The 12279-nt window shown below is 45.2% G+C and overlaps 1 protein-coding gene across 1 annotated transcript in view; it reads left to right on the forward strand.

Annotated features, from left to right (window-relative positions):
* The window catches only part of Scap (SREBF chaperone), a 62996-nt gene that overhangs the window by 19895 nt on the left and 30822 nt on the right, over positions 1-12279 (forward strand). The window contains exon 2 of the mRNA XM_051140046.1: positions 6145-6363. Coding sequence (XP_050996003.1) covers positions 6242-6363 — 122 coding nt within the window. The 5' untranslated portion in view covers positions 6145-6241. The remainder of the gene's footprint in view (positions 1-6144; positions 6364-12279) is intronic.

Genomic DNA, 12279 nt, shown 5'->3' on the forward strand with positions numbered 1-12279 from the left:
GCCTCAAACTCACAGCGATCCGCCTTCCTCTGCCTGATCCCAGTGCTGGGATTAAAGATGTGTGCCACCATGTCCGGCTAAAATGATCTTATTTTTAATGATGAAACTGTATATCATTTCAACATTTTAGTGAACTTTCTCATAGTTAAATCTATACCCACCCACCCCCTCTTTCTCTCTCCTCTTAGCCTAAATGATTAGAAATAGTTACTTTTGAGACAGCTTTGACTGTAGCTAAATAGCCTTGGACTCAGGGGAATCCTCTTTCCTTAATGCCTGAGCACTAGGACTGCAGGCATGATGGGTACCTGAGTCATGACATACTTTTTTTTTTTTGTGGTGCTGGGCATCAAACCAAGGGCCCTGCTGTCCACACCAGGCAAGTGCTGTACTGTTGATACTGTTGGTACTGTTGGTACTGTAGGCTTTGAAATTTTGGGACAAAGTCTCCCAAATAACTCTGGCTGGCCTTAACTTGAACTCTTCCTGCCTCTTATCTCTTTACTTCTGAGATTACAGGCATGTACCACTTATATTTGGCTTGTCCTACTTTATCTTTGTTTTGTTTTAGTCTTTTTTTTTTTTTTGGTTTTTCGAGACAGGGTTTCTCTGTGTAGCCCTGGCTGTCCTGGACTCACTTTGTAGACCAGGCTGGCCTTGAACTCACAGGGATCCACTTGCCTCTGTCTCCCTGCTGGGAATAAAGGTGTGCACCACCACACCATGTTTTAATCTTTTAGAGGAAGGTTTTTACTATATAGCTCAGGCTAGTCTGGAATTTTGCTATGAAGCCAGAGCTGGACCTTAAACTCTCAGCCCTCTTGCCTCTGCCTCCAGAGGACATGCTTTTCTTAACTAGATGTCTTAAAGAGATGTTCCTTGAGTTTCAAGACACTGCATCCTACAGAGGCAGGCATCTCCTCTGTTTTTTTTTTTTTTAAACCACTATCCAGAAGGCTGTCACAGTGTGTGTGTGTGTGTGTGTGTGTGTGTGTGTGTGTGTTACTTTTTGTCCTCTGGGAAGCTGGAAATTGACCCTGCTTGAATACACATGTGCACATAATCTCTCTGTCTGTCTGTGTCTGTCTGTCTGTCTGTCTGTCTCTCTTTCTGTCTCGTGTGGTTGGGGGCTGGGACAAAGGCAGGCCAGAACTCTGAGTTTAAGGACAGCCAGGGACATGTAGACAGATCTTGACTCAAAAAAAAACTAAAATGGGCCAGACATAATGGTGCATGCCTTTAATCCCAGTACTTGGGAGGCAGAGGCAAGCGGATCTCTTGAGTTGGAGTCCAGTCTGGTGTGCAGAGTGACTTCCAGAATAGCCAGGGCTATGCAGAAAGACCCTGTCTAAAAAAACAAAACAAAAATACATTTAAATTTGGAGTTTTTATAACAAAAAATTGGTCAAACTTATTAGATGTTCTAGCAGTGTGGGAAAAAGGGCGTGTCATTGAACTTGAAGATGGCACAATGGGGCTGGAGAGATGGCTCAGAGGTTAAGAGCACTGGCTGCTCTTCTAGAGGTCCTGAGTTCAATTCCCAGCACCCACATGGTGGCTTATGACCATCTAAAATAAGATCTGGTACCCTCTTCTGGTGTGCAGGTGTACTTGCAGGTAGAATATTATACATAATAAATAAATAATTCTTTAAAAAAAAAAAAAAGATGGCACAAGGGAATTATTAGGGCTGTTAGGGGAGATGAAAGTGAAGAAAAGTTAATAGCTCTTGAGGAACCAATAGGATGATGGTAAAAAGCTATTTTGTAGCTAGGCATGGTAGTGCTGGCCTTTAGTCCCAGCACTCAGAGAGGCAGATCTCTGAGGCAGGGAGGCAGGCCTCACAGAGATCCATTTGTCTCTGCCTCCCAAGTGCTGGGATTAAAGGCATGTGCCGCCACACCTGGCCGTCCCAGCATTCTTACTTCTAGGCATTTATTCCAGAAAATGGTTAAAGGAAATGAGGCATTCTAGAAGAGGATAGCAAATGAATTGCTTAATATGTTAATAGACTTGTGTATATGTGTTTCCCCAAACTTCTGTATTTAACAGTCTCACTTGGGGGATAGGTTCGCGGTCATGGGGAGTGATGACTCTTCCTCTTCGCTCACACACCTAGTTCTTTTCTTAGCGCCTTGTACCTTTTGAGCTCTTTAGTGTGAATTGATCTGGGCTTGTCCTCTCCTCAGCCTCTTGTGCAATCCTGTTCTGTGCTAGCAGTGCTTTTCCTTTACACAAACAACTCTAATTTGGGCTTGTAGTAACAAACTCCTTTGTTTTTGTTTATATATAGTTGAAGGCATAAGCAGAATTGCTTATGTTTTTGTTGTTGATTTGTTTTATTTTTTCAAAATAGGGTTTCTCTGTAACCCTAGTCTTCCTGGAACTCACTCTGTAGACCAGACCAGTCTTATTTATCTGTCTCACGAGATGGAACTCAGAGATCCATCTGCCTCTTCCTCCTAGATGCTGGGATTAAAAGCTTATGCCATCATGCCCAGCTTTTTGTTTTGTTTATGTTTTTATGTAACATGGTCTACTTAGGCCCACAGGGCAAGATTGTCTCTTCAAATTCAGGGAGAAGGGCTGTAGATTTTTATCTGAAGCCACCTGTAACTCTGGGGCAACATAGGAAAAACAGGTTAGTGGTTGAGGTTGGGTAAATTTGCTTTGGAATAGCTTTGAGTTACAATCTCTACTGTTTGGTAGAGATGCGGAGTGTCTCCTCTTTCTAGGTTCAGGTAGGTGGATTGTGCCATGAACTAAAATTTAAAGTTGTTTTCCATATGCTCTGATAGTTAACAATTAGTGTAAGGGATAGCCATGAAAGTTGAGAGAGATTTGTATTGGGTACAGAATGGAAGTGAATGTTAGCTTTATTGCTCATCCCATGTTATTCTAAGTGTGAGAGCTGGACAGCAGAGATGGGCCCCTTTCCTGGGTAGCTGTTGTGTGGACAAGAGAGGCAATGGAAGGAGACAAGGATTAGAATTTCCTGGAGGGTTCAGTCTTGGAAAACATTTAAGGGAAGAGACTTGGCCAGCGAGTTAAAGTAGCCTGTCTCCAGGAACCTCTTCCTAGTGTGTGTCCCGCAGGTGTGCCTCTTTGTGTTTGCTTTGCCTTAGGGGCTGGAGGGAGGATAGAGGGATGCTGGAGCAAGAGGTTGCTTCCTCAGGGGTCTTTGTATGTCCCCACTGTTGATCAGGTCTTTTGTTGGAGACTTCACTGACCGGACTTTGAGGGTGAACCACTTGAACAGTTGTGAGCACTTTTGCTCCTTGTATCAGCAGCACCCACCTGCTGCCCCATTTCACTCCCTAGTAAAGAGACCTACAGAAACCTCAGCTCCTAGACTAGAAAGTCACATGTGCACCTTTAAGTCTAGTGCTGTTAGGAAGGTAGAGGGACTGGTGGCCATTCCTACTGAATTGTGAATTGCTTAAGACATGAGTCCCTTTGCTTTTGGTTTCTGGTCTTGGCACTTGAGGAGTCATCTTTATAACCTGTTTGTCATCAGTTAGCTCAATCAAGCCAAGACGCATGTCTGAGCAAGTTCCCAATAGCACAGACCACGGAAACAGCAACATGGAACAGAAATGATCTTTTTGTTTGTTTGCTTTTTTTTTTTTTTTTTTGAGACAGGGTTCCTCTGTGTAGCCTTGGTTGTCCTGGACTCTCTTTGTAGACCAGGCTGTCCTCGAACTCACAGCGATTCACCTGCTTCTGCCTCCCGAGTGCTGGGATTAAAGGCATGCGCCACCACACCTGGACCTTAAACTAAGTTAAGACAAGAAAAAGGATTTATTGGAAGGCTATGGGGTGGCTTATAGGCTGAGGGATAAAAAGTTGATGAGCCAGTCTTCAGAAAGGCCTGGAGCCAAAACAGCTTGGGGATCTTGGGAGCAACAATCTCTGTGAGGGTAAATAAGAGCCACCATTAATAGCCAGCTTCTCCTCTGCTCTGTTCAGAAGCCAGTGTCCAGGGAGTACAGCCCAGCTGGTGTGGCCTGAGTCAAGGCAGTGGGCTTTGACTGAGTCCGTGAGTCCCATTGGGCTGCTGTTACTTGGAAAAGGAGACATCTGACAGTAGGGTTCCTCTGCTGTTGGCTCGTAAGGATCAGCTGTGGGCCCAAGAACAGAGACTGTGGCCCAATACCTTTGAGTAAGTTTAGTTTGGTGACTGTTATTTCAAGGTCCTAAGCTTTTTAGTGTTCTATTTTGAGGACAGACCTTACTGAACAGTCCTTACTAGTAATCACTGTTTGTTCAGGAGTGTGTTTGGGGGTGTGCGTTTCTTTGCCAAGGTTTTTCTAAGGATTTCTCTCAGTATGGCCTGTGCACAGGAGTGTGGAGGGGAGGCGGTGTTCAGGGCAACCATTTGGTAGAGCAGCTGAAGGTGATGTCTGTTGTGTAGGCATGCTTTCCTGTACCCCCTGGGGAGTGGTCTTTCACAAATGCCTAAAATGGGGCTGGACGTGTGTGGCTCAATGGTTGAGCATTTGTGAGGGCCTGGGTTTGATTCTTAGCATCTGCAAAAATGAAAGCAAAAATCCTAATATGGGAAAAAGGTTGAAAGTTGATAGCTAGAGCTAGAAGGGATGCTCTTTGGCTGCTTGGTTAGACTGGCGAGAGTGATTCAGTGTTAGAGAGCAACAGGGCTTTTCACAGTCCTGCTATTGATGACCCAGTGACCTATGATGCCAGACACTCAACAGCCATTTAAAGATCCACTTGAAACAGTTGGCTCCAAGTTGTCATCTCATGCTGGTGAAAATGAAAGAGGTGGATTCTTGGGGGAGTTTGCAAAATAGAAACAAGCGTTATTAACAATTATTACAGAAAAGTAAGACAATGAAGAAATGTGAGAAATTAAAGAAAGTGATGGAAATTCCCAAAAGAGGGAAGGGTTCTTGAGAGAGGAAGAGGCTGCGGAGCTTCATAGTTTAGAGGTTTTATAAGGCCATGGTGAAGACTAGATGAAGACCAAGGGAGCTGCTGTGAGGTTGGTTGGTTCTCTGGGCTACTGTGGATAGAGTCAGTGGAGGGTCCATGGGATCCATGCATGTCCCCAGGCCTGACCAGGGAGATAGTTATGCACTCCCTGACCATGTGCTGCTCCTGAGGAGTAGGTGCAGCCCCTCTCTATCCATCTCCTTTGTTATTGACCTTGACTGTCTACTTGCTGTTAGTTATTTAGCCTGTTACTACCCTCCAACCTTGCAGGTATCTAAGTGCTGTTAATAGTACTAAGCTGAGTTTTCACATTTAGATGGTAGCCTGTAGTTTTACCATACCAGAGTGCTGCCTCTGTCACAGCCACTGTAGCTGCAGTCTTTCTTGGTTGACTCAAGTTTAGGTCCTTGTCTGGGGTGCTCTGAGGTGATCTTTTAGGCAGGATCCTCTTGTTAGAAACCATCCTTACTTACCATTTAGTCTGTTATGATTAGCTGCATTAGACGCAAGACTGTATGGAAGGATCATGGTGTCTTACCTGTACTTCTCACTTGCTTCAGAGGGCTGGGGGTGAAGAGCTGGCTAGGAGCCCCATTCCTCCTCTTAGTGTCTAGATTGGTTATCTTGTACCTAACTATAAGCTCACTTACTTAACGTCCTCAGTGTTGCAGACCTATGCTAACCCTCAGTCTTCTTTTTAATCCTAGCCTCTGTTCTCATTGCAACATAAATGAGCAAGTTGCAGTTTTTACCATGAGTGCTCTTCTCTTAGTATCTACAGAGAGCTAGCTCCTGAATCAAGAGGGCAGCCCATATTCACAATGGTACCAGGGCTGTGTGTGTGCATGTGCCTGTATTGAGACTCATATCTCCAGATCCTACATATTTTGAAACCAGCCTCTAGCCACATAACTGCCCCCTCCATCCCATGGCAGTCCTGGTATACAGGACTAAGTGCTTCTTTTTTTTTTTTTTTTTAAATGTGCATTGGTATGTATGTCTGCTTGCATATATATCTGTGTGAGGATCCTGATTCCCTAGAACTGAAGTTACAGACAGTGGTGAGCTGCCATGTGGGTCCTGAGAATTGAACCTGGGACCTCTGGAAGAGCAGCCAGTGCTCTTAACTGCTGAGCCATCTCTCCAGCCCCTATGTACTTAATGTTAATCGACTTTCTCCCTTCTGGTTAGGTACCTGCAGATGATGTTCATTGTCATTGGTATCCAGCATCTTCCGGGCTGATCCATGGTCACTTTCCGGGATGGCAACAAGGTGACTTAGCTGAGGATGACCCTGACTGAAAGGCTTCGTGAGAAGATATCTCAGGCCTTCTATAACCATGGGCTGCTCTGTGCCTCCTACCCCATCCCCATCATCCTCTTCACAGGACTCTGCATCCTAGCTTGCTGGTATGTTTCTGTTTTGCCCTCTCTGGTAGAACAGTGTGGTGTGACGGTAGATTTCACTAAACCTAACTGTGATGGGGCTCTTGGATGCTGTAGATTTTATGTAGTGGGGACTTAACAAGGATACTCATTGGCGCTGCATAGTAGAGAGTTCTGGGATTCGTTTGTAAAAGCCAATAAAGGAATCTTTTTTATTCTTCTTTGAGACAAGGTTTCTCTGTGTAGCCTTGGCTGTCCTGGACTTGCTTTGTAGACCAGGCTGGGCTCGAACTCAGAGAGATCCGCCTGCCTCTGCCTCCCTGAATGCTGGGGTCACAGGCGTGTGGCACCACACCCAGCAAGAGAACATTATTTAAGAAAGAAAGAAAGAAAGAAGCCAGGCAGTGGTGGCACGCGCCTTTAATTCCAGCACTCGGGAGGCAGAGGCAGGTGGATCTCTGTGAGTTCGAGGCCAGCCTGGTGTACAAAATGAGTCCAGGACAGCCAAGGCTACACAGAGAAACCCTGTCTCGCAATGGCGGTGGGGGAAGATAATATAGTCCAGTGATTTTTTTTTTTTTTCCTTCTAAGAAACTGCAAGAAAATTGAAAGGCATAATCTTCTATTTTTCTTTCCTATCAATGGCAGTTCCTCTTTAGTATTAGTAGCAAGAACCTTTAAGTATTAAAAGATAGAGTGTGTTTGAACAGCTCCTTGGGCACCTTCTACAGGCTGACCCCAAAGACTTGCTTCTCCACACTCTTGTCATTTTGTCATGTTCATATGGAACCTTCTTCTGATCCCTTGTTAATTCTTGGGTCCTGCTGTGTTGCCAGGGTTTGTAGTAAAAGCCATGTGTTTCTTGCCTGTCTTTCATAGACCTCGCAGAAGCCTGAAGACTGACTATGACTTGAAAAATGAGGGGCTTGTTTGTAAGGCAGCCTCTTTAACCATAAGACATTGTCAGCCATGCAAAGGGCCACCTTAATATCATTTATCTAGAAAAATTTTGCTTTCCAGGCTTGGGTGTAGCTCAGTGGTAGAGCTTTGTCTGGCATGCTCAAGGCTCTAGGTTCAATTCCTAACACACACACACACACACACACACACACACACACACACACACACACACACACGAGAGAGAGAGAGAGAGAGAGAGAGAGAGAGAGAGAGAGAGAGAGAGAGAGAGAGAGAGAGAGAGATTTCCCAGATTCACTGTATACAATGCTATGCTAGAAGTCTGGCTCAGGACTGAACCTTTTGTCTTTTTGTGTTTGGTTTGTTTGTTTTTTGAGACAGGGTTTCTCTGTGTAGCCTTGGCTGTCCTGGACTCACTTTGTAGACCAGGCTGGCCTCGAACTCACAGTGATCCACCTGCCTCTGCCTCCCGAGTGCTGGGATTAAAGGCGTGTGCCAGCATGCCCAGTTAGGACTGGACCTTTTGTTCAGATCTGTTGTAAATGATCTCAGACCTCCCCTAGTTTTTACAGTAAGAAAAATGAGTATCATTCATTGAGAGCTTTCTCCCCAGTGCCATGTCTGGAATATAATTTTCTCATTTGTTCTCACAATACTTAGGAAACGGTCCAGTTATCTCTTCTTTCCTCAAAGGGGTAGGAGTTTAGTGACTTACCTGGTCCTTACCACTGCTAAAGATGGAAACTAGGGGGCTGGAGAGATGGCTGAGCCATTAAAGGCTAGGCTCACAACCAAAAATATAAGATGCAAACTAGGCCTCGAGATCTCTGATGCCTTGTTCCTGTGGCCTCTGTTACTGGCCTCTTTATATTCTGGCTCAGTATATATTGGTGTGTAAAATCTACCAGTCTGTGTTGCATGTGATAAAATGCTTACAGTGAGACATGCTACGTGAGGAATTAGGAGTGCTGTGAGAACCTGCTGTTTTAAAGACACAAGCCAACACAATTCTCTGTTAACTGATCTGTCTCTGTAGTGTTTTACTTGTCTAGGCCTGGTCTGTAGGCTAAGGCAGGCTCTCAGATGTGCAGGAGTGTCAGAAACACATGGAAGGTGAACTAAACACAGACTTGTGGGCTCTCATTCATCAGGCTTTCGGTGAACCTAAAAGTGTGCTGCTGTGGCAGATTCCCAAGGTTGGGGACCACACACTGGGAAGCACTAAGATTTTTCCATCTGTGTGTGCTTGGAACTCACTGATATCTGCCTGCCCTGTCTCCCGAGTGTGGAGAGTAAAGGTGTGTGCCACCATACTATGACCCCCCAAAATGCTTTTTGAAGATGAACTACTTCCCACCATAGGAGTTTTAACTAATGCACGCGCGTGTGTGTGCGCGCGCGCACACACACACACATGCATGCACATACACACACACACACACACACACACACACACACACACACACACACACACTATGCCCAGTAGTTTCTTAAGCAGCTTCTCCATTTATATAGCAAGCTACCTGGGTATATAAAAATTATTTGCCTCATTTTTATTCAGTTTGTGTGCTTGTATAGAAATCAAAAGAAAACTTTCTGTCTACCATGTGGATCTGATACATGGAACTCAAGGCCACCTTTTCAGCAAGTGTCTTGACCCACTGAGCCATCTCAGCAGCCTTAACTGAATGAATGTCTTTTGGCGTATTATTTGACATGTTTGGCATGAATCACACACAGGCTGGTGCCTTCAGAAGGCTAACCAGTTAGGCCTTCTGTAAAGTGCCAGTGTTTGTATTCTGGAAACAGATCTGTTTTGAAGCCCTGGGCAATTTCTCACACCTGACACCAGATAAGAAGAGGAGCTTGAGTCAGGAGTTCAGTGGCCTGCTGGTAGCATCTAATCTACGGGGTGGCACTCTGTCAGCCTGTAGTAGTGTGGCCTTGTCACCCTTAGAGTACAAGGTACACTCTAGGGAGGGGATTTAGAAGTCATTGTTCCCTGCGTGCTTTGCCATGGAGGGATTTGGAGATAGTCTGCTCTGTCTGAGCTATGGCATGGAGATAGATGTCCATACTTCTTCCCCTCTGACAGGAGCTCATTGGGACATAAACCTCAGTGTCATTTTCTTTCTTTCTTTCTTTCTTTCTTTTTTTTTTTTTTTTTTTTTTTTTGGTTTTTCGAGACAGGGTTTCTCTGTGTAGCCTTGGTCATCCTGGACTCACTTTGTAGACCAGGCTGGCCTCGAACTCACAGTGATCCACCTGCCTCTGCCTCCCGAGTGCTGGGATTAAAGGCGTGCGCCACCACGCCCGGCTTCTTTCTTTTTTTTTAAAGATTTGTTTACTTAATGTATATAGTGCTCTGCCTACATATACACCTGCACACCAGAAGAGGGCACCAGATCACATTATTGATGGTTGTGAGCCACCATGTGGTTGCTGGGAATTGAACTCAGGACCTCTGGAAGAGCGTTCTGTGCTCTTCACCTCTGAACCATCTCTCCAGCCCCTCAGTGTCACTTTCTATTCTGGAAACTTTTTCTTTTCTCTCTGTCAGAGCCTTGAGTTTCCTAGAGGGGACAAAGCATGGATAGCAGCCAGCGTTTAGTAACTCTGTTAGATATTCAGGCTCCATTTAACTGTTGCTTTTTCCCTTAGATGAGGTGTGTTAAGTTTAGGCCAGATTCAGTAGCTACCTGAGCTATGGCAGTATAGCTGTGTTTACCCCAGGTCATCACCAAGTCCCTCTGGCCCCCTCCAAAAAAAAAAAAAAGAGCAGAGCAGGACTAGATGGGGTGGTGACTAATGACAGTTTAGGAGTGTGCCTTTCTCCATCCGACTAAACAATCAGGGATTGAGAGGCTGTGTAGTGGGACATGGTGGCACAGGCCTTAATTCCAGCACTCAGGAGGCAGAGGCAGGCCAATATCTGAGAGTTGAAGCCAGCCTGGTCTAGAAAGTGAGTTCCAGGACATCCAGGGCTACACAGAGAAACCCTGTCTTGAAAATACAAAACCAAAAAGAAGAGAGGCTGTATGTGTGGGAGTCAGAGTCCTCTCCCACAGCACCAGGGGTCTGATTTTCCTCTCTAAGCTGGTGCCGAGGCTCTAGGTGACAGTGATGGAGAGCCGAGGACACACCTTCGCATAACCCGAGAGCTGAGCCTTGTAAGTGGGCTTTGGTAAATTTTCTCCTGCCTGGCTCATAAGTATAGTAACTGTTACTCCCTCCCCTGGGAAAATCTGATGAAACTTGTAGCAAATAGGCATTGTAGAAAAAGTTGTGTTTATATTTCCTAGAGGTTAGCCTCCTGGGACTCAACGGGGTGGCCCAGCAAGGATGAGGACTTGGCCTTAGACGTTCGCTGTAAGCGTGCGTGCGTGTTGTACTATGAAGTCAGGGGAAGGGTACAGGAAGGTGGAATTCAGCTTAGGAAAGAAGTTGGTATCATGATGAAGTCATACTAACCCTCTTGAGGATGACATCCTGCAGGAATTTGAGAACAGACTTGCTCCCTTTCTCTCTTGCTTTTCTTTTTAGGAGAGTGACTGGCACCTTCAGCTGAGGCTGTGCATCTCAGCCGTGGTCTGTGTTTCTCAACCTCTTTCTCCCTTTCTGCCTACACCTCAGTTTGTTCAATGATTACCCTTGGGATCACACAGTGGGCTATGTAGCAGCTTGTCTGTTTGTCTGCTTAGACACATTTATATGTTCTTTTCATAAATAAGAAAAAAAATTGAGCTGGAGAGATGGCTCAGCCATTAAAGGCTGGGCTTACAATCAAAAATATAAGAAAAAAAATCAGAGTAACTTAAGCCAGTCTGTGCATATAGTTAGGTGAGCCAGATAGGCTGAGATGGAAGTTTCAAAACACTTGTAGGGCTGGAGAGATGGCTCAGCAGTTAAAAGCACTGTCTGCTCTTCCTGAGGTCCTGAGTTCAATTCCCAGCAACCACATGGTGGCTCACAACCACCTATAATGTGATCTGATACATACCGTATACATAATAAATACATCTTAAAAAAACAAAACAAAACAAATAAAGCAAAGGGTATGTGACCTTTAAAAGAAAAAGAAAAAAACAAACAAACAAACAAAAAAAAACAACAAAAAAAACCCCACCTCTAACCTCTGCTCTAAAGTTTGGACTCTGGAGAGGCCCAGTGGCCAGCTCCTTGCATGTGTTCCATGACACTGCCTGGTTGACCATTGAAAGCAAGAGCCTCCTCTTCTGGTCTTATATACAAACCCTGTAAAAACTACCCCCAAAACAGGAAATCAAAGCCTGCTTTATCACCCACGATTCACTCAAGTAGAAGGAAAACATTTCTGTCTTTTACTACCCAACTCTGCTAGTCTAGTGAGTGAGCTTGGTTTGGGGGTACACTTAGGAACTCTGAGTTCAAGGCTAGCCTACTTTACATAGCAAGGCTCAGGCCATCCTGGGCTGTGCAGTGAGACCTTGTCTCATAAACAAAAGCAAAGGGCTGTAGAGATGGCTCAGCATTTAAGAGCACTTGCAGAGAACCCAGGTTTGATGCCCATTACTCACATGGCCGCTCACAACCACCTGTAACTCCAGCTCCAGCAACTCTTTGGCTTCTCTGGGTACCACGTACTCAAGCACTGCATGGACATATATGCAGACAAAATGCCTATACATGTAAAATAAAGTTTAATTTAAAAAACTGGAGAAATGGCCAGGCAATGGTGGTACACACCTTTAATCCCAGCATTCAGGAAGCAGAGGCAGGGGGATCTCTGAGTTCGAGGCCAGCCTGGTCTACAGAGTGAGTCCAGGACAGCCAGGGCGACACAGAGAAACCCTGTCTGAAAAACACACAAACAATTAGATAATGAGAATATGAATCTTTCACCTCTGATATCTCCAAGATGGTGTCTCATGTGACAGCTTCTCGATCATCTCTTGGCCGCAGTGTGTCCAAATCTTCCCAGCAGGGATGACTGGAGGGTGAGAATGGGAGGAGTGAAGAGCTAAGAAGGCTGTGTGGTTGATG

This window comes from Acomys russatus, chromosome 32, assembly GCF_903995435.1.
Source record: "Acomys russatus chromosome 32, mAcoRus1.1, whole genome shotgun sequence".
Classification (NCBI taxonomy): Eukaryota; Metazoa; Chordata; class Mammalia; order Rodentia; family Muridae; genus Acomys; species Acomys russatus.